The sequence below is a fragment of the Myotis myotis genome, unplaced genomic scaffold (genome assembly GCF_014108235.1).
Source record: "Myotis myotis isolate mMyoMyo1 unplaced genomic scaffold, mMyoMyo1.p scaffold_m19_p_8, whole genome shotgun sequence".
Classification (NCBI taxonomy): domain Eukaryota; kingdom Metazoa; phylum Chordata; class Mammalia; order Chiroptera; family Vespertilionidae; genus Myotis; species Myotis myotis.
This window is the reverse complement of record NW_023416390.1, coordinates 89,700,473-89,727,459: the sequence shown is the minus strand read 5'-3', so window position 1 is coordinate 89,727,459 and position 26,987 is coordinate 89,700,473. Positions and strand designations below refer to the sequence as shown.

At 42.3% G+C, this 26,987-nt stretch overlaps 1 protein-coding gene across 1 annotated transcript in view; it reads left to right on the top strand.

Annotated features, from left to right (window-relative positions):
* CNTNAP5 (contactin associated protein family member 5) overlaps positions 1 to 26,987 on the top strand; it is an 876,948-nt gene that overhangs the window by 407,549 nt on the left and 442,412 nt on the right. The window contains exon 6 of the mRNA XM_036320828.1: positions 2,221 to 2,405. Within this exon, the coding sequence (XP_036176721.1) occupies positions 2,221 to 2,405 (185 nt within the window). The remainder of the gene's footprint in view (positions 1 to 2,220; positions 2,406 to 26,987) is intronic.

The following is a 26,987-nucleotide window of genomic DNA, read 5'->3' as shown; positions in this document are numbered from 1 at the left end:
AGAGTTAGTATCTATGATTAGTAATTCAACTATGGCTCCCATTCCTTAAAGGTACAGTTCAACCTGTAAACTCCCACCCACTAGCACAGTCATCTGGAATGATATAAACCAGGCCTGTGGTCATGACACTGGGTCATATGGAATCCCTCTACCCTGTTCCCAAACTATCCCTCCAAGCTGAGGCACCTGCTTCTCCTGACTGTGTACCATGTTCCCTGTTTTTGCCTAACAAATCTCAGGCCTGTCACCGCCCTATAAGGAGGCCTTCACAGCCCCTGGCCACAAGTTACCTTGGCTCCCTGCACTGACTGCTGTGTACCAATGGTATACTCTATGTATCTTTACTTACTAAAAATCTCCACAGGAGACCTTCACAAAGGGCAGTTCGCCTTTTAACTCTGTATCTTCATCTCCTTTATACATCACTTGTCACTGTGAGTCGCATGAGTATATCTCATTACCTCTTTAATAGGAGGAAGAAGAAAGGGAGGAAGGAAGGAAGGAAGGAAGGAAGGAAGGAAGGAAGGAAGGAAGGAAGGAAGGAGGGAGGGAGGGAGGAAGGAAGGAAGGAAGGAAGGAAGGAAGGAAGGAAGGAAGGAAGGAAGGAAGAAAATGAGTGAGAAAAATAAGACAAATATCTATGAGTTTATTAACATGATTTGACAAATTGTGAGAACTCAAAATCTATGAAAAAAAAAGTAAATAAATCAATGAATTCCCTGGCTCTCATTTTCAATTACAGTAAGTTTGCTGTCTCCCCCCTACAGGAAGCGGTGACAGAGGCCTTTACGGATGTGGAGTGAATGCCTCCAGGATAATGCCGCTTCCTGTCCTGAATGCCACACTGAGCAAGCTGTTACAGCTGCTCTGGTGAAACACACTGAAGAGAGAGGAAGGAGGCATTCAGCTTTCAGTTACTAAGGGGACCAAATACATAAATTATTTAAAAAAAAACCCCGAAAGTATGTATATAAGTAATAATGAGTTGCATTTATGTGTTCATTTTGCTATGTCTGAACCATTCTGTAGATGAAAAATCTGATCTTTTTGACAATAGGGTATAGGCAGGGACTTCCTTAAAATTGAAGGAGGGTTGGGGAGGAGGGAGAACCAGGCTGACTTGATTAAAAATATACAGAAGGTAGCCTTGGCCCTGGGGAATGGGCTCCAGGGTGAGCACACACAGGATGCAGGGAGCGGCCCTGCGAGCCTGCCCCCTGAGGTCCTGGGACGGCTTTTCTTCTGCACCCAGTGTGACCTCGTTATTTTGTAATGTTCCAACTACTAACCACCCACGGGTTTTTTAGTGTCGCCCTATGTAATTGGAACCATATCTCTGGTCCCATTAAAAACCATTGTTTAAAAAAGAAAGAAAAAAGCACGCCTCTTCCCCTAAGTCTGGCACATTCTCCCAAGGGGTGTCTTTCAAGCTCAACTTGGGCTAAATCAACACATATGACCCATGGCATGGTAGAGTGGAAAGACCACTGGACCTGGATTGCATCCCTGGACAGACCTCTGGGGCATGTGTGCTTATGCTCACTGAGCCTTAGATTCCTTATTTGTGAAATGCAGATAATACTTTTGCCTTAGCAGATGAAAAATGGAGGTGGTAAAATTCCTACTTAACCCTTTGTAAGCCACAAGTGTCTACAGATGCAAATACATTCAAAATCCCGTGGTGTGTGGGGATGGTTTCCATTTTGGACACATGGCAGTTAACTGGTTAAGTGCCACTCATATAATAGGCACTTAAAGTGGCAGCTAAAATGCCTATTTCCTCCCCTTTTGCTTTGCCCACAGACTTACCTAACTCACTGTGAATTATCCAGTTCACTCTCTGCTGAAGCACAATTCAAGGTCCACTTTCTCCATTCAACACCCATTCAAACATGAAGAATGAATACTGTTTCTAAAGAGGATAACCACTATTTTCGATAGAGTTCCATTAGGATAGAGTTCCTTTATTATTTAATTGTTCAAGTCCTGAAAACATGTCATTTCATGTCTAGAAGGAGATAGGCATGTCAATTGACCTATAATTTGTTCCTGGCACTTGTGGGAAAGCTTGTAATTCCTTCCCAAGCCCAGCAGAGTTCCAGGCCTGTAGAGATAGAACTACCTTTGCCTTTAGAGCGAGCTGGCCTTGCTTGCAGAACAGTCTAGTCTCAGGCTGCCCTCAGGCACAGACGCCATCCTCTCTTCCTCTCCTCGTTACAGATGACAGCAAAACCAGGTTCAGCAGCAGCCAGCCATCAGCCACCCTGGGCAGCCTCCTGGATGACCAGCACTGGCACTCGGTCCTCATTGAGCGGGTGGGCAAGCACGTGAACTTCACCGTGGACAAGTACACGCAGCATTTCCGGACCAAGGGAGAGGCCGATGCCTTAGACATCGACTATGAGGTGAGTTGATACTCCCTACAGATCCCCAGGTGCCTTGCTTAGGATCAGTGTGAAAATCAGTAAAAAGAAGAGCAATAGAGGAAAAGCTCACCCTGGGGCTTATCTTCCCCTCCATCAAAGCCCAGGCAGCCTACAGTGGAGGACTCCTTGGAGAGATTCTGAGCAGTGAGCTGGGGAAAATTCCCAGGAAATAATGCTGGTAACCCACAGGCATCAGCTAATTGTGTGGAAATTTTAAATCAGCAAGACTCATTTGTATTTGATTTCTTTTTTTCCCTACTTCTAGCACCCTGTATCACTATTTAGTCTCCTGGTTAATTAAGTCATTCTTTAAAAAAAGAAAAATGAAATTCAATTAGCTGGGGTAATGGAAGATATAAGAATTATACTAACATAATGTTACATGTCAATTATACCTCAATAAAATAGGAATGATAAATAATACCCAAAGTAATCTAAAATATGCACTGTAGGCACTTGTCTTTAACTGTAATTTGTAAGCAAACTTTTGACTAACACACATCAACAGTTGTTTCTTCCTTATAGGAGAAGCACAATGACACACCAATGCTACAAAACAAAAAGGCTGTGCAAAATTCTGCAAAGTGAAAGTCAAAAGATAATCCTTTTTGCTAGTAGTTCAGTTCAAAAATATGTGCTTTGCCCCTACTGTATCCCAGGGTCTCTCTCGGTAATAAAATTAAAGATTACAGAGGCAGAGTTCCTGAGCTGGAGAAGCTTACAGCCTACTAAGCAGAAGCAGACCTGAAAGAAGTGGTGCACAGCAAAGAGGTGAAAGCTATGGTGGAGAGCAGCACTGGACACTGTGGGCAATTCTGGGAAGAGGTCACTTAGCTCAAACTAGAGAGGTAGAGACAGGGTTCCAGCAGGAGACAGGGCTAAACCTCAAATGAATATGGGTTTGGCCTGATGAGCAAGGTCAGAAAGGTGGACCAGGCCAGAGACCCACTGCAGAGCACAGGGCATAACTCTCATTATCCATTGTCAATGGGTTTTAAACAATAGACAGGCAGTTGTGTTGTAGCCAACTGCTACTGCCTCATGTAGACCAACTGGTAGACTTTAATGAATGTTGTAAGCTAAGTTACATAAACTTAGAATTAAATAGAGTATTTAAAAGTTCATACATTTATTAATTTTTAATTATTTACTACTAGAGGCCCAGTGCACAAAATTTGTGCACTCGCTGGTGGAGGGGGAGGGGTCCCTCAGCCCAGCCTGCACCTTCTCACAGTCTGGGAGCCCTTGGGAGATGTCCAACTGCCCTGGAGGCGGGAGAGGCTCCGGGAGCTCACTGACTACCAGGGGGTAGCTCCTGCATTGAGCATCTACCCCCTGGTGGTCAGTGGGTGTCATAGCGACTATTTGTTCCGCTGCTTGGTCAATTTGCATATTAGCCTTTTATTATATAGGATAGAGGCCTGGTGCATGGGTGGGGGGCAACTGGTTTGCCCTGAAGTGTGTCCTGGATCAGGGTGGGGGTCCCACTGGGATGCCTGGCCAGCCTGGGTGAGGAGCTGATGGCTGTTTGCAGGCTGCCCAAACCCCCTTCAGGGTGGGGATCCCCACTGGGGTGCCTGGCCAGCCTGGGTTAGGGAGCTGTTTTTAGGCTGCCCACACCCCCCTCAGGGTGGGGGTCCCCACTGGGGTGCCTGGCCAGCCTGGGTGAGGGGTTCATGGCTGTTGTCAGACTGACCAAGCCCCCTGGTGACTGAAGCTCCCAGCCTTTCCTTTTTCTCTTTATTTTTTTATTCTCTCCTGCTCCGTGGCCATGGTGACTGGAAGCAAGTATCTGGGGTTTATTTGCCTTCTATAATTGAAACTTTGTTGCTTTTGAGTGGAGCTCAGAGCCGGTGGCAGTCTGGCTTCCTCCATCACTGGAGCAAGCAAGCCATCTGCTCGCTCCAGTTCCGTGGCTGCCAGCCACCATCTTGGTTGGGTTAGTTTTCATATAGTCGCTCTGATTGGCTGGTGGGCATGGCTTAAGACATAGCGAAAGTACGGTCAATTTGCATGTTTGTCTATTATTAGTTAAGATATTACAGCTATCTATATAGCCACCACTCCATCCTAAATAATAAAAAGCTAATATGCAAATCAATGGAACAGCAGAACAAACAGTCGCTATGATGCGCACTGACCACCAGGGGGCAGATGCTCAACGCAGGAGCTTCCCCCTGGTGGTCAGTGCACTCCCACAGGGAAAGTGCTGCTCAGTCAGAAGCTGAGTGCATGGCTGTCAAGTGCAGCGGCAGTGTCCGGAGCCTCTCTCACCTCCGCAGCAGTGCTAAGGATGTCCGAATGCTGGGTTAGGTCCACTCCTTGCAAGGAGCAGGCCTAAGCTAAGAGTTGGACATCCCCCCAAGGGCTCCTGGACTGGGAGAGGGCACAGGCCAGGCTGAGGGAACCCCCCAGTGCCCAAATTTCGTGCACTGGGCCTCTAGTCTATTTATATGTGCTCAGGTTTCTTACTTCTGCAGTAACTGTGTGGTGGATATGCACTCTATTGGGCTGTTACAGTGTATCTCTTCCCAATTCCATGTCCAGTAACATTCCTTTGACAGCTTGAAATCCATCATGGTGGGAATATTTTCACCTGGGATATTGACAAATAGTATAAATCATGTAGACAAGCTACAGCCTGTATGCCAAGCCTGGCTTAAAGCCTGTTATCCCCAGACTGTGTGTTAAAAAAACAAGCAAACAAACAAAACAAACTTGTAAAGGGTTGTCAAGAAATTAAGAAATAAAAAGGAATGTAACAAAGACTGTATGTGATTACATATAAAAATAGTTCAGTGAAAATTCAATAAAAGCATTCTATAAGATCGAATTGGTTACATGGAATTTACAATAAAGATTATTATACATTTTTTTGGTAATTTATTTACACATTGCTTATACCAGTAAAATAAGCCTATGTTTGTTTATATGCATATGTACACACACACACACACACACACACACACATACATGTCTCTGTGTTGGCAGGGCACCATGAATAGCCATATTTTAAATCTTTATCAACACACCACTTAAGGCAAGGGATAGTGTGAGATAAAGCAAGAGTGAGTGAATACCCAGGTGATGATGGGTTATGTGAGCCATGTTAAGGAACTTAAATTATGAGGGATGAGTGAATGCTGAACCTGAATCCAAGTTTGGCTGCCTGCGCCTGCTGCAACAAGAGCCAAACTTGTGAACCAAGGTGCTGGTGAGAAGTAAAGTGGTTTATTCAAGTGCCAGTGACTTGAGAAGAGGGGATTCCTATCCCAAAGCCCATCTTAATAGGTCTTGCCAACCCAGCTAATTATACATGGTTAAAGGGAAGTGGAAGTTGAGTTGAGGGAAACAGCAGGGGATTTTTCTGCAGATGTGCAATTTGACTTGGTTGGTCCTGTTTCTGATACAAATTTTGCTCTCCTGTGTGTCATCTGGGTGAGTCTGCATATCTGGTGGTGACTGGAAACAGGAACGCCGTGTTACACTGTGTTACACCAAGACACTTAAGCAAAAATATGTGATTTCACAAGTATATAAATTTCTACTTCATTGTTAGTTAACCCTTGCCAGGATTTCAAGGTTAGCTCAGTAGTAGCATGAGGAGACACAAAAAGATTTTTTGCAGGATGATGACATCACCAGTTTTATGGTTTAGACTAGTAATTCTGAATGTATGTTTCAGGACTCAGCCCAATTAGTATGCCCTGGAAAGTTGTTAAAATTGAAAATACTCAGTTTCCACTTAAATTTACTAAATTAGAAACTCTGGGAGAGGAGCTCAATAATCTGTTTTTCAAAATCCTCCAGGTGACTCTGATGCAACCTAACATTTGAGAAACACTCTTTTAGAGCAGTTACTTTGAAGCAGGTATTCTGAAGCTTAGGCTTCTGGGTAGGAGGAAGGAGGGGGATGCTGGGCATATAGTTGAAAGCCTTGTTAAGAGACAACTTCAATAACCAGTGGGATACAGCATAGAAGAGCGGTGGTAGAGATGAATCATTGTAAAATTAATATCTGACTTATTTTTTTATTCAATAACTATTATGAGCTAAAAATTATTTCTTTTGATACTAATCTTAGTTTAGGATACCGTGGATAAGATATGACATTCATTAGCTTCCAAAGAGAATTTGTCAGTCAGTCTTTGACTAAGAATCCAAGATACTCAAGACATTATTTGAGTTGCTTATAACTAGGAGTAATGGATAACCATCTTTAATTTTCAACCTTGCTTAAGTGATTGAAAAGAGAAATTACACAATGTTGAAATTGTCTTAAACCATATAGACATATTTTATGAACTTGAGTATAATAAAAATCACAAAATCATGTTTAAGTCTCAATATTCCCCCAAATACCTTATCTCTAATGGAAAAAGATGATTGTAAAGTTCACCTAGTTGTCTGATTTCACATTTATTTCCAGATTAATGTCTATTTGTCTGTGGTCTCCTCTGTAGAGAATCTTTAAGGAATCACAGCTGAGTGGCATTAAAGTGAATGTCACCATTTAGGAAAAGAAATCAAATGAAGTCACTCAATTTGTGAAGTTGGAACAGATTTTTTTTTTAAAGAAAAAGTCTAAATTTCTAGGTACTTCATCAAAAAGGGTTTCCTAGTTTGAGTATATATATTTAACTATTCCAGTGAGGCAACCTCTGCTTCAGAAAATGCCTATCCTTTCCAGAGCATGAAAGAAGAAAGATTGACTGGAATGGTGAGGTTGGAATGTAAGAGTGTATATCAGGAGAACTCTGGAACAGCTAGAACTCACCAGGTTTTGAAGTTTCCCCTTAAAGGTCATGTGTAGAAGAAGAGCACTGGGGACAAAAATCCAAGCTCTAATCAATCACATTACCATTAACTAGTTGTAGAAGTCTGGAAAATTAGCATTCTTAACTTTTGTTATTCAGAAGTAATATTAGCACTTTTATTGGAAGGAATATTTAAATCTACAATTTATTTTATAACAGTATTGTCCATTAATCAGAATTTGGGTTATTGATTTGATTTCTGTCATGGTCCTACACCTGCACATATGAGCCCTGGACACCACTGGGATGACTGATTTCAGGCCCTCAGGTTCCATGACCCATTGTCAGAGCATATACTGTTGCTCGACAGCTAAACCCTATCAAATTCTAAATCAGGGCTAATTATATTATGCAAATCTATGTTCCTCTTCAAATTTTAGCATGATATGATAATATTTGGCAAGAAAATATGGTAGTTCCATTGCTCTCTTAGACTATGTTACTGACATCAATCAAGTAGCATAATGCCTTTCTATATGGCATCTTTTGGGAAATTTGCCATATTATAAAATATGCAGTTGTCTGCTTCTCCTTCACTTAAAAGGCAAACACAGACAAAGGCTCACATAATCTTTTATCAAAAAATGAAAAGCAGAAATAATGCATTCCTTTGTTTCTCATTGGAATGTCATCCCAGTTCACATCACTCAGCCTGTGTAACTTTCTCCAAATGCTTGTGAGGAAGACACCAGCAGTTCACTTCACTTCCAGTCTGGAGCACAAGGGCTTTAGAGAAGAGATTTTTAGGATCTTACAGATCCCAGTTCTCTGAGATCTTACAATCCCAAAAGTCTTTTCTTATTAAGACTGCTCAGTGATCCCATTTTGCATGTCTGTCTTACAAGCACCAAAACTATTAACATATTTTAAGATATATGATTTACATGTTCTAAATACCAAAAAGGCATTTTACAAAATTAAAAAAATGTATTTTAATAAAACTTATTAGAAAAAAAATGCTAGATTAAGTCAAACTCTCTAAATATTTAAAATTATGGGTGTGTATATCCTCAAAAATAAGTTTTATCAAAGTTTTAAAGAAAATATGAGGTATCATTTTTATAATTGAACTAGAGGCCTGATGTACAGAATTTGTGCAAGAGTAGGCCTTCCTTCCCCCAGCTGCTGGCACCTGCCTCCCGCAGGCGCCCAGGACCCAGGCTTCCCTCTGCCCACTGGCACCTGGGACCTGGGTTTCCCTCACAGAGTGAGGCCCTGCCCATCTGCCGCAACCCACTGGTCAGTGGCCTGGGCCTCCCTCTTTGGGGCGACTGTGGAGCCCCTTGATTGATTGCCCCGCCAGCTGGTGGCTTGGACCTCCCTCTGTGGGGCGATCATGGGGCAATGGCTGTCTTACAAGCACAGGCCTTGACTGGCCTGGTGCCAGTGGGTGTCATAGTGTGGTCCCAGATGGTCATTGCGCTGTTTGGCTGTTCAGTCAATTTGTATATTACGCTTTTATTATATAGGATAGTGTCAGAAGTCCTTCTAAGTATGATATAAATTTCAAAACCCTGGAAATACAATGTATAAATGAATTTTTCCAAATTAAAACAATATATATTCACAAGACCTTCCACAAAATATCTATATAAAACCCTAATATGCAAATCGACCAAATAGCAGAACGACCAGCGGTCACTATCATGCACACTGACCACCAGGGAGCAGATGCTCAATGCAGGAGCTGCCCCCTAATGGACAATGCACTCCCACAGCGGGAGTGCAGCTCAACCAGAAGCCAGGCTCAGGGTTGGCGAGTGCAGCGAGGTGGCAGGGGCTTCTCCCGCCTTTGCAGCATCTCTGAGGAGCAGCAAACCAAGCGGTAAGGAGCGAGCAGGCAGGTGGTTAGGAGCAAGGAGGCAGGTGGTTAGGAGTGAGCAGGTGGGCAGTTAGTAGCAAGGGGTTCCAGATTGCAAGAGAGTGCAGGCCAGGCTGAGGGACACCACCCATGCATGAATTCCGTGCACCATGCCTCGAGTGCAGTGATGGCGAACCTTTTGAGCTCAGCGTGTCAGCATTTTGAAAAACCCTAACTTAACTCTGGTGCCGTGTCACATATAGAAATTTTTTGATATTTGCAACCATAGTAAAACAAATACTTATATTTTGATATTTATTTTATATATTTAAATGCCATTTAACAAAGAAAAATCAACCAAAAAATGAGCTTGCGTGTCACCTCTGACACACGTGTCATAGGTTCGCCATCACTGCTCTAGTGCATATACAATGACATCACCTCTCAAATAACTTGAAAACATACTTCAAAATTTAACTAGTAAAAACTTCTACAAATTGTTTTTAAAATGGTAAGTCAAAGGAAAAATAGGTAAAGGACATGAATATATTAAAAATATAAATTTCTCTCAAATATATGAAAAGATGCTCAACCCTCACCCCCAAAAAAGACATGCAAATTCATGGTACAATAATATTTTTAACTTAGATTGCAAAGACCAAAAACTTTAGAATCTTGGCATGCACATGAAGAAACAGAGTATTTCATACAATGTTTGTTGGATTATAATTAAGGCAATATCAAAGAGAGGATGGTAGCTTTAAAATTGGAAACACACATTTCAATCCAACAATCCTGTTTCTAGCAATTTATACTAGAATGATAAGCAAATGTTTGCAATGGGCAATATTTTATGAATAACAAAAAATTAGAAATTCCCCCAAAGTCCACCAAAAGGGGGTTGATGAAACTGAATGGTAAATCCATAGGGAAACGGACCCTCCAGGAGGCCAGGTGACCTGCACTGTCCCATAAGCCATGCAGGCAAAGCCTTGCCTGCAGCTGATCTGGGTCTGGCAGGACACCTCAGGGATCTCCCTAAACATGGGTGAGTGGAGGCCTGCAGGAGGGGCTCCAGCCCATCTCCCCCGTTCCCCTGCCCCATGTGAGGCTGCCACAGCAGTTTCTCATCACCTGCCCGTGGAGACTGGAGCTGCACCGCCTGGAACTGCATAACTGTCTGGATCAGGTGTCCAGAGCAAAGGCTACCACAGCTGGCACTGTGGCCATCTGGTCGGTTTTCTTTCAGTTTTGTCTCTTTTTGGTGTGTGGGACAGGGACCATGGGCAGCTCCAGTGCTCAGCCACTCTTCCCTTTGCTGTCTGTGTAAATCAAAAACTATCTGAATTGAAAAGTGGCTGCTTCTCCTTTACCTTCACCAGCCATCAGGCAGGCCTTGGACTTGGGCTCACCTGTTCTCTGTGTGCTTGAGAAACCCATGCAGAAGTATTATGTACCATTAAAAGAATGAGGCAGCCCTACATGTTCTGATATGAACCATCTCCAATGTAAATTGTTAAATGAAAAGAAAAGGCAATGTTCAGTGCAGTGTAAGCATTACCTGTGTTTAAAAAAGAGAAAAGACTGTATAGGCTTGAAAGCACAGAGAGAGACAATACATCTGGAGGGTATAATGGGATCGAGAAAGCAGGTAATCAGAGAGTGGGATCAACGAGTAGGAAGCCAGACTTGCTGCATTCATTGTTTTTAAACTCTTTGAATTTTGTATGGCATGCCAAACACTATTTCAAGAAGAAACCGAGGAAATAGAAGATATGACTTAAAAGGTATTTCTTATAACTGCTTCAAAAATTGCATCTTCTGATTTCTGTTTATAGTATTTTTCAAAAACATTTCACTTTATAATGTTATTAATTACTTATTTTTAACCATCTCCCTTATCGTCTTCACCCCAGCTTATAGACTTTAATTAAGATCATCATAAGGGTGGAGACATTCTTTTTTACTTTTATCTATCTCTAAAGGATTGTGTCTAGTACATAATACACATTCAATAAATATTAAGTAAATGCAAAAAGCTTCTTGTTGTGAATTATAAAATACTAGATGCCCATTGCAGGAAGATTCCTGCAAGAATAGGGCTTCGCTCCCATCTCTGTCGCTCCTACCCCGCCCTTCTCTGCCACTTCTCTCCGGCCTGTCTCCACTATCTAGGCTCTGTTGCTTGGCTTCCTTCTAAGGTGTCTTCAGTCTTCCCTCCCAGCCAATATATACAAATTAGTCACCATCTTTGTTGGTGGTTAATTTGCATATCACCCTGATTAGCCAATGGTGGGCGTAGCAAAGGTACAGTCAATTTTCATCTTTGTCTATTATTAGATAGGATAACATTTTATGCCTTATTTCCCATAAGCAGTTCCTAATAGGTCTCAAATGCTCAGAGGTCAGCGCTTTCTGCCACTCCTACTTTAGTTCATATTGCCTCTCTTAGAGCTCAGATGTGATTGAAGGACTGGACAGACACAATGCAACCTTTTATTTGTTGATTGAAATAACTACAGATCATTAGAGAAACTGTTTTTCAGATCATGTGATAGTATAATTATTATTGATCCTGTTTTTCTTTGGAAAAATCTGTTGCAAAGCTAAATAGAAGGCCTAAAAGAAGAAAATAAAATAAGGGGAAAAATGAACAGTTGCAAAATGGACTAATAAGAAAATATAGAAGAAAAAAACATTCTTATTTTGAGGGCATTGTGTGATTTTGTTTAATCCTTGCACAGCCTGGTGAGGGAGTTTGTTATGTCCTTTATCACATACATGAAAGCAAGAAGGAGGGAGTGCTGAGTGCCCATTCCTCTGCCCAGGAGCCAGAGGAACCGCAGCAGGATTGGAGCCCAGGTCTACATGGCCATCCAGGGCAGACCCTCCTGATCAAAACTTTCTCTCTGAAGGAGGATTCACCCTGTCCACAGGGTACTAGCAGCTCTGGCCCTTATCCTGGGATCTACATGAATTCAAGTCTGGAAATGCCATTACCTGGGGCTGTTATTTCTTCCTAGTTTTAAATTGAAGATGTGATTTGTGGACTTGCTAATTTTATGTTTGCTCAAGATTTATAACAGTGAAATGGAATATAAAGACTTCTCCTAAATGTATATTGAAAGTAAACTAATTGTGTGGAACATGATCGAGGGAATATTTTATTATCAGTATTATACATACACAAAAAAAACCCATACTCTTTTTATTAACAAAAACTAAAAAGAAAACACAAAAATTCTTGTTTCATTTTAGCTATTCCTAGGGGGTGGAATGTGTTTTAATTATCTAATAAGACAGTTGAGGCTTGCTGAATTTGGGCTAAATTATTGTAATGATCAGTAAATAGTACCAAGTCACTCAGGCTCTGGCTGGATGCCTTAGGGCTGAGGCAGAGTGCAGATGGAGTTCCATGTGCCAGAGGTCTAACTCTAGGAGTTAACAGTAAGCTAGCCAACTATTGAATAAAATATGTCTGTCTCTCTGACTTTGACAAGGGTACCTCAATAAACATATCCCACAGGTCCAAGCATTGTCCACACCATAAGCAGCTGTCCCCTGTCAGTCCCCGGCCCTGTGGTCCATGTCCACCACCAGGAGGACAGAGGCCAAGAGAAGAGTTCAGGGACTCAGAGTGGTTCTGGGCTGTGTATGTAGGGAACTCTGGGGTGCTATGTGGGGCAGGCACTATGCAGAAAGGTGGTGCCAGCTATAACCCCCCATAACCCCCTCCCATGAGGCTGGAGGAGATGGGGATGGCCCTGTGTTTCAGCAGGTGCTCTTCTGGCCTGGCTGAATGGGGGTCCTAAAGTTAGGATTTCCAATGAGCTTCTTGCTTGGATATTGAAATGTAGATGATTTAACCCATTGTCTAAGTAACCTGAGGTAAATATTGTGCATTCATTCAGAAAATTATATATATATATATATATAATGTTTAACCAGTTAGGCTGTGTCTGCACCTGATTTCTGTAAGTCTGTAAAAAGATATTGTATTTGGAGACAGGAACCATAAGCTAGCAATTCATTGGGTTTGGGCCAAGAGCAACACCACCAGCGATAAAAGGGAGGATGGACACAAGCAGTGATGCTCCCTCTGCCTGTAGGTGTAAAGTTCCAGAAGCTGGAGCTCGCAGGGCTGCTCCCACAAAAAGGCGGAGGACTGGTCATGATGGTGGGAATAGTGATGGTTTCCCTGCTGTATTGGACATCATCTCCCCCTTGGGGCCTCAGAGCCTCTCCAAGTGGTGTGGCACAGTGTGTGCAGGACTAGGGAACCTTGGGGATTTGGAATTTTATGCTTTAAGACTTGGAAAGCGTCAGGCAAACTGGCACGCAGTTCACTTCAGCCTGGCCTTGTTCATTGAGAAGTTACCCTCTGGTACAAGACACACAGGAAGCTGGAGGCCAGACCATTGAACAGTGGGCCGGAGAGGGGCTCCAGACTCAGGGATGATGGTCTGGGACCCACCCTTGACTGCAGGGCCTTAGTCAAGCAGCTACACCCCTGTAGGCCATTGTTTTCTCAGCTTTAAAGTGGAGCAAATCATACTATACAACTCAAAGTTTTTTAAAAAATGAGAAATTAAAGACAGTTGTTTATATGGAAAATAATACAACGATCCTATATAATAAAAGCCCACCGACCATAATGGCATAATGACCAGAACGACCGCTCGACCAGTCACTATGAGATGCATTGACCACCTCTCGGTCCCTCCCCCCGGCCTGCAGGCTCCCATTGCTAGATGGCGAATGGGGTACCAGGGTGGGTGGCAGCAGGGCAGGACTAGGGAGTGGCAAGCGGGTGAAACAGCTTCTTGGTCCCTCCCCATGGTCCGCAGGCTCTGATTGCTGGATGGCAAATGGGGAACCTGGAACCATGGGGAACTGGGGTAGGTGATGGCAGGAAGGGACTGGGGACTGGTGAGCAGGCGGAAGATGGCCCTGATTGTAGGCTTGGCCTAGGGACCCTACCCACGCACAGTTTCATGCACTGGGCCTCTAGTTAATGGATCTACACTAATAAAAGAAAAACATGCAAATTGGTGTCACTCCACTGCGCCCACCAGCCAATCAGGATGATTATGCAAATTAACCCAACAAAGATGGTGGTTAATTTGCATATGCAGGCACATAGCGAAGACTGAAGGCTCCAGCACCAACAAAGACTGAAGACAGAAGACGACTGAAGACTGAAGAGGCTTGGCTTCTCTGCTGCAGCCGGAGCGAAGGCCTGGGTCCCGGGTGCCAGAGGAAAACCGGTGCCAGCAGCCAGGGGAAGGAAGGCCTATTGCATGAATCTCTTCGTGCAATGGGGCTCTAGTCCTATCAAATAAAAGAGAAACATGGTAATTGAAGGACGACCGCTACCCTTCCCATTGGCTAATCAGGGCAATATGCAAATTAACTGCCAGCCAAGATGGCAGCCAGCAGCCAGGCAGCTTGAAACTAACATGAGGCTTGCTTGCTTCAGTGACGGAGGACTCCAAAGTTCCCCGCCTGCCGCTGCAGGCCTCTGAGCTGCAACTCTAAGCAACTATGTTACAAATATAGAAGCTAAACAAAACCTCAGAAACCAGCTTAGTCCGCAGGGCTTCAGCCAGCAGGATCGCAACATTGTAAGCAAAGGCCAGAAACCTACTTTCAGCAGCAGAGGCCTAAGAGCTGGAGCCAAGCCTCAAAGCTAAAGCTAGGCCAAAATAAAAAAAAAAAAAAAAAAAAAAAAGAAAGAAAAAAAGGAGCGGTTGGGAGCTTCAGTCACCCCCAGCCTGAAAACAGCCCTCAGCCCCTCACCCAGACTGGCCAGGCACCCCAATGGGGACCCCCACCCTGAAGGGTGTGTGACCAGCTGCAAACAGGCATCATCCCCTCACCCAGGCTGGCCAGGCACACCAGTGGGGACCCCCACCCTGATCCAGGATACCCTTCAGGGCAAACCAGCCAGCACCCACCCGTGCACCAGGCCTCTACCCTATACAGTAAAAGGGTAATATGCCTCCCAGCACCCGGATCAGCGGAGCCGCGAGGCCACCCGGCACTGGGATCAGCGTGACAGGGGGCAGCGCCCAAACCCACTGATCGCCCTGCGGCTCTGTGTGTGACAGGGGGCGGGGCCACAACCTCCCTACCCGCCCTGCTCTGTTCCTGACAGGGTGCGGTGCCCCAACCCCCTGATCAGCCCTGCTGGGTGCCTGATAGGGGGGAGCTCGCCAACCCCGTGATCGCCCTGCAGCTCTGTGTGTGACAGGGTGAAGCGCCCAAACCCCTCCCCCCCCCCAAGGACCCTGCTCTGTGTGTGACGGGGTAGAGCCATAACCTCCCCATCGGCCCTGCCCTGAGTGTGAGAGTGGCGGTGCCCCAACACCCTGATTGGCCCTGCTCTGTGGGTGATAGAGGGCGGTGCCCCAACCCCCTGATGGGCCCTGCTCTGTGCGTGACAGGGGGCAGTGCCCCAACCCCCTGATTGGCCCTGCTCTGTGCGTGACAGGGGGTGGCGCCGCAACCTCCCCATCGACCCTGCCTTGAGTGTGACAGGGAACGGTGCCCCAACCCCCCAAACGGCCCTACCCTGAGAGTGACTGAGGGTGGCATCACAACCTCCCGATCGCCCTGCTCTGTGCATGACAGGGGGCGGTGCCCCAACTCCCCAATCGGCCCTCCTCTGAGCTCGACCAGGGACTGCACCTAGGGATTGGGCCTGCCCTCTGCCACCAGGGAGCAGGCCTAAGCCAGCAGGTCGTTATCTCCCGAGGGGTCCCAGACTGCGAGAGGGCACAGGCTGGGCTGAGGGACCACCCTCCTCCCCCCCAAGTGCACAAATATTTGTGCACCGGGCCTCTATTAATAATATAAGAATAAACTGTGTTGCATGTACTCACAATTGTAAATCTTCTTTGGCCCCACCCTCTATAAAGCCAATGGACACTTGCCACTATTGTTATTACTAAAATAAAACCTTTTCTGAGAGAGTGTTGAGGCCAAACGCAGCTGAATTATAAGGGCCAGCAACTGGCCTTGGTCTGAAGTGGGAGCCTGAGTGGAGGGGTGGGTTGGGCTGAGGCAGGAAGCATGGACATGAATAAGACACCGGATATCAACAAGGGTGGGATTTTCTGATTGATGTTTCCATGTTGGGACCTGAGGCATTAGACAGGAAGCATGGGTGTTAATAAGACATTTTATTTCAACAAAGAAGAGTTAAAGAGATCAATATTTTTTAACCATTTTGATTCCTGTTAATATTTAAAAATCAAAAGATTTTACAAGAAAATGGAGGTTTCTGGTCTCATTTGAGATGGCAGAAATTACCTTCCCTTTGAGGGCATCTTCCAGAAGGGCCAGGAACTCTCCTTGTTGTTCAGCAAGCACCAAGCCAGGAAGTTTTAGAAGTGTTTAAGAAGACAGTCATTTGGATCCTTTTCACATATGCCGTTCATTACAAAGTGGACTATCAGAGCAAAAGTGAGGCAATATTGACAAATTATCAGAAATGCAAATCAGAGAAAGTCTCAAATTTAAACAGGGCCAGAGAAAATGCCAATAAGGAGGAATAAGCTCATTGCCATAACATTTTCCTAAATTAAAAAAAATAATAATTGAAAATAGACAATGATCATAAAATGATAGCAAGAGCTGTCCCTTTTTTTCCATTTCTCTCTTCACAAAAATATGAAGCTCATAAAAACCAATGGGCTTTTTAAAAGGAAAACACAACATAGTTAGTTCCAGCTTTCTGACGACTAGAAGGAAAATTATGTTTATTAATTAAAAAATGCATTACTCAGTTTAATTACTATTAATATAAAATATAAATTAAAAATATTACAAGTTTCAGACTGCAACATATTTGAAAAGCTGCTATTCATATAGTTCTTATTCAGAAATCATTGAAAATAATAACATAAGGTAGCGTTTTGGAAGAGCTTCGTAACAGAAGTTTCTGCCAGTAAGAACAGTCCTGCCAACAGCACCCACTGTGCGCCAGTATCCACTCTAACTGCTTCCAGTTTACAGAGTCATCAAGCTAAGTTACTTATGTGAGATGAGTATGAGCATTATCAACATTTTACACATGAGAAAAAAAGAACCACCAGGAGTGAGAAAGGTATTATGACCAAGGCTCACAGAAAGTACGAGGTGGGTCTGTGCTTCAATTCTGCCAGGAAACCCTTGAGATGGTGCTTTTGACATTTCACTGTAAAATGGTGGAGGAGGGATGCGGATACACCTCACACATGCACCTGCATGGCCCTGAGGAAGAAGTCTGTGCTGCTGTGGGGTTGGTTGGAGGCTGTCCCACACTTCCTGCGTCAGCAAACACGGTAGCATTGGTGTGGCAGTTCCTGCCACATAGCAGCTGAGAGAACTTCCTGAAGGTTGAAGCAAAGTTTCCACACACGTTCAGCAAGGGGAGTCCTCTCCTGTTGATTCCGCTGTGTTTCTCTCTTACTCTCTCGCCCGCCCGCCCGCCCGCTGGGATTTATTTTGGATACCTGGGATTTTCCTCTTGTCAATATGAAGCATATGTTTTCATTCTAACTTATTTGCTAATAAACTAAATCTGTAATTCAATAATATGATTATTGATTATAATTTCAAATTCTCAACTACTTAAAAATGTAAAAATACGAAGCAGGATAAACTTGACCACTCACCTGTGCTTTTTGTCTCCAACCGAATGTGCTCATCAGTCCCACTTCCCCCGCTGGCGGAGAATCCGGCCTTGGTGATGAATGCTGACTAGCTGCTGCCTATGCAAAACAGTTACTACTGTGCAACCGTGGGGCTGTTGAGCCTTCCCCTCTCCCACTCTACTTGTCTTTTCCCTGGTTGGGTCATAGGTGGGAGGCTGGAGGATTGGCCTCTGTCAGCAGAGGCCTGGGGTATGGGCCACTCCTGCAGCTGCTGGACATAGAGCTGCCATGGCCTCAGAGCCTTTGCACTCTCCCAGACCTCCAATCCAGACACCAGCTCTTTACACATTGACGTGGGGCCTTCGTTCACCCTTATTCCCTATCCTGCTCGCACAGGTCGGGGGTCCTCAGAAGCCTGCCGCCCACTATGCCGGAGTGGCCAGTTCATTCAGAAGCCGCCTTGACACACTTCTATGTTGCCACCTTCCCTCGGCCATTGCTAATCTGTCTTCCTTCCAGCGAAGTTTTGCTCTGGAGCCGGAATGAATTTAAGGCAACTCGAATAGGCTTACAGCCACCACTGTATGGGAAGCAGAGGAGAAAGAACTCTGATTTCCAAAATCTGTGACCTCCATCCATAGCCACCCAAACCTTATCAGGTTTCAATCTCCCAAAGGGAACCAAAGCCCAGATCCGCACTTCTATCTCTCCACCCTGGTCTCCACCAACCTTCTCCAAACATCATCCATCCAGACTAGAAAGAGTTTTTGCCCTCCTCAATGTGATGGGAAATTGCAATTTTATAATATGCAGTATTCTTCATCTTAGTTGACTTTAAAAACTCTACCCCAAGTCCTTCAAACTCTACATTTGGCTATTTTAAAATAGTCTTTTCTCCTTTCTTTTCAAGATATTGCCCTGTGACTAATATTTTCCTAAATCACAACTGAGTTAAGTGGATTCTTAAATTTTATTTTATTTTTTTACAATTTGAAGAAGCTGGTCAACATAAAAATGAAAAGAATAAAATTACCATTACATATTTAAAATTATAGAAATTAATAAGAACTTAAGTCCATACAAAATTTTATACACAGATGTTTGTTGCAGCTTTATTCATAGCTTCCATATTTGGAAGCACTGAAAGGTCTTTTACCATAGTAGGTGTATGAACAAACAAACTGTGTGACGTACAGTCAATGTCATATTATTCAGTGCTTTTATAAAAATGAGCTCTCATGCCATAAGAAGATATAGCCTAAAAAACTGAAATCTCTATCACCAAGTGGAAGCATCCTATATAATAAAAGCCTAGGTGGCGTTGCATGATGCCCTCACATGACGCCATCACAAAATGGCCACTGCGACTTCGTCACAAGATGGCTGCCATGATGCCACCACAAGATAACCACCACAACCGATGGCCAGCAGGGGAGGGCAGTTGGGGGCAACCAGGCTGGAAGGGGAGGGCAGTAGGGGGCGAGATCAGGCTGGCAGGGGAGGGCAGTTGGGGGTGATCGGGCCAGCAGGGGAGGGCAAATGGGGGTGAGATCAGGCCGGCAGGGGAGGGCAGTTGGGGGTGATCGGGCCAGCAGGGGAGGGCAGTTGAAGGCAGTTGGACTGGCAGGGGAGGGCAGTTGGGGGTGATCAGGCTGGTAGTGGAGTGGTTAGGGGGCAATTAGGCTTGCAGGCAGAAGTAGTTAGGGGCAATGAGGCAGGCAGGCGGGTGAGCGGTTAAGAGTCAGCAGTCCCAGATTGTGAGAGGGATGTCCGACTGGTGGTTTAGGCAGGATCGGGCCTAAACTGGCAGTCGGACATTCCCCGAGGGGTCCCAGATTGAAAAGGGTGAAGCCTGGGCTGAGGGACACCCCCGTGAACAAATTTCATGCACTGGGCCTCTAGTCTAATATAAAAATGCTGCACACTATATGAATGTCATACAATTGTATGACATTTTAGGAAATAAAAAATGATAAAAATGATAGAGACAGTAACAAGATAAATGCTCAGCAGGGAGGGATGAACTGGAAGAGCACAGAGGATCTTTAGTGCAGTGAAAACATTGTGTGTGTAGCAGTAACGTTGGATGCATGACATTATACCTTTGCTCAAACTAATGGAATGTGCTAACTGAGAGTGAACTATGATGTAGACCATGGGCTTTGGGTGACTATAATGGATCAATGTAATTTCACCAATAGTAACAAATGTACTGCTCCAGTGAGGGATGTCTGTCGTGATAAAGGCTGTGCATGTGTGAGGGCAGAGAATGTAAAGGAAACCTCTGAACCTGCCTCTTATTTTGCTATTAACCTAAAACTTCTCTAAAAATTATCTTTAAACAAACAATAAGTAAGAGAAACAAATATTTAATTATATTTGTACATAATACATTTGATTTATGCAAACAATTTATGATACAAAAATTTAGTTTTTATTAATGTAAATTACTCAAATTGAAAATATTTGAACTCTGCAACAAATCAACAAGGAAGGTTTGGTCAAATAAATATTTTACAAAACATTTGTAGAAGTAACAAGTTCACTGATTTTTTTTTTTTTTCAGAGTATTTCTTTCCCAAGATTTATGAGCCATTCTTAAAGAGTCAAAGATAAAACTCCCTTAGTTTCTCTGAGAGACAAATCTAGATTTCACATAAATACTTGAAAAAATAAAAAAAAAAGACTAGATCTTAAACTTGTTTACTACATAAAATATTAGCACATATATTTTAAGGTAAATGAAATACAAGTGTTGTTTAATCAAAGGTCATTACTAATTTGTGATCTATTAACATAATTCAACTCATCAGTAGATTGAACATAAAATACCCAATATGCCATCACATGGATTTCTTCAAAGCCAGTGGATGAAACTAGGCATTCATTTTTAACTTCAAACTAATAAATAAATATGCAAATAAATGCTTTATGTGTAAATGGCAGTAGGAGACCTATTATGAGTAAGAATCAATATTATATGTTCTTGGAAAATATATCAAAAGTACACTACTTTTTTGAAAGTTATATACCATGTTAAAATTTTTTTTTACTAGATTTTAGGAAGTTTTGACCAGGTCATTGAAACAAACAAGCAAACAAACAAAATATATAAAAATTGAGTATACAAGAGTAAAGTGTTTTTTGTTTTTTATTTTATTTTAATTGTGTAACACTAGTCAAATTGAACATATAGGTTTCATGTGTGGATTACTAATTTACAAAATCTGTATATAGGACCATGTGCCCACCACCCAAAGTCAAATCTTCCCCTGTCACCTTTCTTCCCCCACCCCACTCCCTCTGGCAACCACCACAATGCTGTTTGTGTTCATAAGTTTCAGTTTTATATTCCACATATGAGTGAAATCATACAGTTCTTAGCTTTTCCTGTTTGACTTATTTCACTCGCATAACTGTCTCAAAATCCATCCAAATTGTTGTAAATGATGCTATTTCATCCTTTTTATGGCCATGTAGTACTCCATTGTGTATATATACCACACCTTCTGTATCCAGTCCTCTATCGTAGGGCACTTTGGCTGTCTCCAACTCTTGGCCACCATAAATAATGCTGCAATGAACAAGGGGTGCATATATCTTTGCGTATAAATGACTTAGAGTTTTTCAGATATATATCCAGGACTGGGGTTGTTGGGTTGTATGGTAGCTCTATTTTTAATTTTTTGAGGAATTGCCAGACTGATTTCTATCGTGGTTGTACCAGTCTACATTCCCACCAGCAGTGAATGAGGGTTTCCTTTTTTCCACAACCTCTCCAACACTTTTGCTTGTCTTGTTGATAATGGCCACTCTAACTGTTGTAAGGTGGTATCTCATTGTTGTTTTAATTTGCATTTCCCTGATTGCCAATGAGGTGGAACATCTTTCATATAGCTATTGGCTGTTTGTATGTCTTTTTGGGAGAGGTTTGTATGTCTTTTCAGGTCCTTTGCCCACTTTTTTGATTGGGTTGTTGGTGTTGAGTTTTATAAGTTCTTTATAGTTTTTGGAATTTAAACCTTTGTTGGAGCTACTGTTTGCAAATATCATCTTCCATCTTGTTGGCAGACTATTTGTTTTGTTATCCTTTTTTTTTTTTTTTTTTTTTTTTTTTTTTTTTTTTTTTGCTGTGCAGAAGCTCTTCAGTTTGATATAGTCCCATTCATTTATTTTTGCCTTTACTTTCCTTGCCTTTGGGGTCAAGTCCATAAAATGTTCTCTACCACAGTATATTTTGAAGTCAGGTAGTGTGATACCTCCAGCATTGTTCTTTTTTTTTTTTCCAGCATTGCTTTGGCTATTCTGGGTCCTTTGTGGTTCCATGAAAAGCTGATGATTTCTCATTCTATTTCTTTAAAAAATGACATTGGGATTTTGATGGGTATTGCATTAAATCTGTATATTGCTTTGGGTAAAATGGCCATTTTAACTATGTTGATTCTTCCAATCCATGAACATGGGATATTTTTCCATTTTGTTGTGTCTTTTTCAATCTCTTTTAATAATGTTTTCTAATTTTCAGTATATAGGTCTTTCACATTCTTTGTTAAGTTTATTCCTGGGAATTTTATTCTTTTGGTTGTGATTGCAAAAGGAATCATTTTTTCCATTTCTTCTTCTGAAGTTTTGTTGTTGGTATACAGGAAGGCAATGGATTTTTGCACATTGATTTTGTATCCTGCAACTGGACTGTATTTGTTTATTGTTTCCAGTAGTTTCTTGGTAGAATCTTTAGAGGTTTCTAGGTACAGCATCATGTTGTCCACAAAAAGTGACAGTTTGACTTCTTCCTTCCCTATTTGGATGTCTTTTATTTATTCCTCTTGCCTTATTGCTCTGGCTAGTATTTCCAGTACTATCTTATATAATAAAGAGGTAATATGCAAATTAACTCTCATGCCCTCACAATATGGCCACCTACAACCAGGCCAGCGGAGGGGACAGTTAGGAGCGATTAGACCCGCACACAGAGGCAGTGAGGGGCGATCAGGTTGGCGGGGGGGCAGTTAGGGGTGACCAGGCAGGCAGGCAGGTGAGCGATTAGGAGCCAGCGGTCCAGGATTGTGAGAGGGATGTCTGACTGCCGGATTAGGTGCAATTCCTGGGATCGGGCCTAAACCAGCAGTCAGATATCCCCAAGGGGTCCCAGATTGGAGATAGTGCAGGCTGGGCTGAGGGGACCCCCACCCCCTGTGCACAAAGTTCATGCACCGGGCCTCTAGTGTTGACTAAGAGTGGACATCCTTGTCTTGTTTCTGATCATAGAGGAAAAGATTTCAGTTTTTCACCATTGAGGATGATATTGGCTGAGGGTTTACCATATATGGTCTTAATTATGTTGAGGTACTTTCCTTCTATTCCTATTTTATTGAGCATTTAATCACAAATGGATGTTGTATCTTATCAAATGCTTTTAATGCATCTATTGACAAGATCATATGATTTTTATTCTTTCTTTTGTTAATGTGGTGTATTACGCTGATTGATTTGTGAATGTTGAACCATCCTTGTGCCACTGGAATGGATCCTACTTGATCGTGATGTATTATTTTTTGAATGTACATTTGTATTTGATTAGCTAGTATTTTTGGTTAGGATTTTTGTATCTGTATTTATCAGGGATATTGGTCTGTAGTTTTATTTTTTTGTGTTATCTTTGCCAGGTTTTAGTATCAGGGTTACATTGGCCTCGTAGAATGTGTTTGGAATTATTGCCTCTTCTTCAGTTTTTTGGAAGAGTTTGCAAAGAACAGGATTTAATTCTCCCTTGAGCATTTGGTAGAATTCACTGGTGAAGCCATCTGGTCCTGGACTTTTGTTTTCTGGGAGGTTTTTTATGGTTGTTTCAATTTTCTCACTGCTGATCTGTCTATTTAGATTTTCCAGTTCTTCATGGTTTAGTCTAGGAAGGATATATATATATATATATATATATATATATATATATATATATCTCCATCTCTTCTAGTTATTGAATTTTATGGCATAAAGATTTTCATAATATTCTAGTATGATCCATTGTATATCTGTAGTATCTGTGGTGATTTCTCCTCTCTCATTTCTGATCTTGTTATATGGGTCTTTTCCCTTTTTTCCTTAGTGAATCTAGTCAGAGGTTTGTCAATTTTATTAATCTTTTCAAAGAATCAGTTCTTTGTTTTATTGATTTTTTTGTATAGTTTTTTTTGTTTCCTATTTCATTTAATTCCGCTCTGATTTTTATTATTTTCTTTCTTCTGCTAACTTTGGGTTGCTTTTGTTCTTCTTTCTCTAGCCTTTTAGGGTGTGATGTTAGGTTGTTTACTTAGAATTTCTCTTGTTTATTAAGATAGGCCTGTAGTAATATAAATTTCCCTCTTATTACAGATTTTGCTGCATCCCAGAGGTTTTGATATATTGTATTATCATTGTCATATGTCTCTATATATCTTTTGATCTCATCTGTTATTTCTCTTTTGACCCAGTCATTTTTTTTTTTGTAGTATATTGTTTAATCTCCATGTATTTATAGGTGTTTTTTGTTTTCTTTTGTTTTTCTTCCTTTTTGCAGTTGGTTTCTAATTTCATGGCATCATGGTCAGAAAATATACTTAGAATAATTTCAATCTTTTTTAATTTGTTGATGCTTGTTCTGTGACCCAACATATGGTCTATCCTTGAGAATGTTCCATGTGCACTGGAGAAAAATGTATAGTCTGATGTTCTGGGTTGGAATATTCTGTAAATGTCGATTATGTCCATTTGGTCTAGTGTTTCATTTAAGGCTGATATTTCTTTATTGATTTTTTGTTTGGTTAATCTGTCTAGGGCTGTCAATAGAATATTACAGTCTCCAATCTAATTGTGTTTTGATCTGTTCCTCCCTTTAGTTCTTTGACTAGTTGTTTAATATATTTTGGTGCTCCCTGGTTGGGTGCATATATATTAAGAAGTGTTATGTTTTCTTGATGTAGTATTCCTTTATCATTATAACATATCAATCTTTGTCTCTTGCTATATTTGTAATCTTGAGATCTATTTTGTCAACTATAAGTATGGCTACCCCTGCTTTTTTGTGGATGTTATTTGCTTGGAGAATAATTTTCCACCTTTTTACTTTGAATCTACCTTTTTCTCTGCTGTTTAGATGTGTCTCTTGCAGGCAGAATATGGTTGGGTTTTGTTTTTTTCATCCACTCTGCTACTCTGTGACTCTTTACTGATGAATTTAGATTAGACCATTTACATTTAGGGTACTTATTGATGTCTGAGGATTTCTTATAGCCATTTTATCTTTTGTTTTCTGGTAATTCTGTGCCTCCATTGGTTCTTTTCCTTTATTCATCTACCTGTTGTTTTTGTTTGGTGGTATTCCATACGTTTTTCCTGTGTTTCCTCTTTTTTTAAGCTATATGTCTTGTTTGGGGAATTTCTGTGTGTGGTTGGCATTAGTTTTATAAAAAGTGAAGTTGCATATATACCATAGTGTTGTTTTTTTTTCCCTTTTGAGTGCATCTGATCTTCATCTTCCTTCGCTTGTTCATACCTGTCCCTCTTCTCCTTGTATATTTTTATTGTCACAAATTATTCCTATTTATGCTGTGAGTTTTTGGCAATCCTACTTATAGCATTATGACCTTATGTTCTTTGTTTCAGGTAGAATAACTCCCTTGAGTAGTTCTTGCAATGGAGGTTTTCTAGTGATAAAATTCCTCAGCTTCTGTATGTATGGAAATGTTCTTATTTCTCCTTCATATTTAAAGGATAATTTTGCTAGATATAATATGTGTGGCTGGTACTGTCTCTCTTTCAGACATTTGAATATTTGGTTCCACTCTCTTCTGGCTTATAGAGTTTCTGCTGAGAAATCCAGTGAAATCCTGATGGGTTTTCCTTTGTAGGTCACTTGCTTCTTTTCGCTGGATGATCTGAGGATTTATTCTTTGTCACTAATTTCTGACAGCTTCATTACCAAGTGCCTTGGAGAGGGCCTCTTTGGATTGATGTAACTGGGTGTTCTGTTTGCTTCTTGGATTTGAGGATCTAGTTCTTTCCATAGATTTGGGGACTTCTCATCCACCATTTGTTTTCATAGACTATCTATTCCATATGGTCTCTCTTCCTCCTCTGCTATGCCTATGATTCTGATGTTATTTATTTAATGGAATCAGAGAGGTCTTGTAGGGCTGTTTTGTATTTCTTTATTCTCAGGTTTCTCTCTTCTTCCCTCTGCATCATTTCTTGATTCCTGTCTTCAATATCACTAGTTCTTTCCTCTAAATGGTTGGTTCTGTTTTCTATGCACATCAGCTCACTCTTCATGTATTTAATTGCCTGGTTTATTTCCAGGATTTCTGCTATATTCTTTTTTAAAATTTACTTTTGTTCATTGATTTGTTTTTCTGAGTGTGTTTAATTGCCTGTCAGTATTTTCTCACATCTCATTAAATATTTTCAGAACCACAATCTTGAAATCTCTGTCATTCAACTCACATAATTCCATGTGTTCCAGCCTGTTTGGGGAAGATATTTTCATTTTCTTTCTGGTCATCCTTGTTGTGGTGGTTGTTCATGGTGTTCGCTATTCTTCTTTGTTTTCCCATTTATCTCTGAGGAGGTCTTTCTACTCTGTTCCACTTAATGTTGTTAAATTGCAAGATTTTTACCCTCTGTGGCCTCACAATTTTGAGCCTCTGTGACTTCTGTAGGGCTGTACAGCCTCTGCTGCTTGGGTGCGAGATTTGTTTTTCCCTCACAGAAATGGCAACCCTTCACCTCCAAGGGTCCAACCCAAGCACCCCTCCTGGGGCTCAGTCACAGAGGGAAACTGTGTTTCTACTGCAACAGCTCTTGGCCTACAGATAATACACTCCTGTAGCCAATTCCAAGGGCAACGGGAGGTGAGACCTGGAAGTTTAATCCGTGGCAGGGCTCTGCAATTTGTTTTCTTTGCCTGAAAGCCTGCAGCCAGGCCCAGCTGCTGGGAGCAACTCTGTAGGGAAGGTGTCTGCTGACTGGCAGCTCAAGCATGCAACTCAGGTCCCATTCACAACAGGCCCCATGGTTCAGACACTCTCTCTCTGTGTGCATGGCCACACAGTGCCCCCACGCCAGTGGCTACTCCAACGGCCAGCCACGCGCCGGGTTGGGTTAGCCCTCTGTGCATCCCATCGGCTGAGGAAAGTGCCCGTACCTGCTGCTGCCAGTTCCCGGTTACACTGCAGGAATGCCGCTGTGCTGTAGCCCTGTCCCGCTTCTCTCTCTTCTCCTCTCCCCGCCGACCCCAAGGAGCCCACCTTAGTTGTTTCAGTGTGCAGGTCGC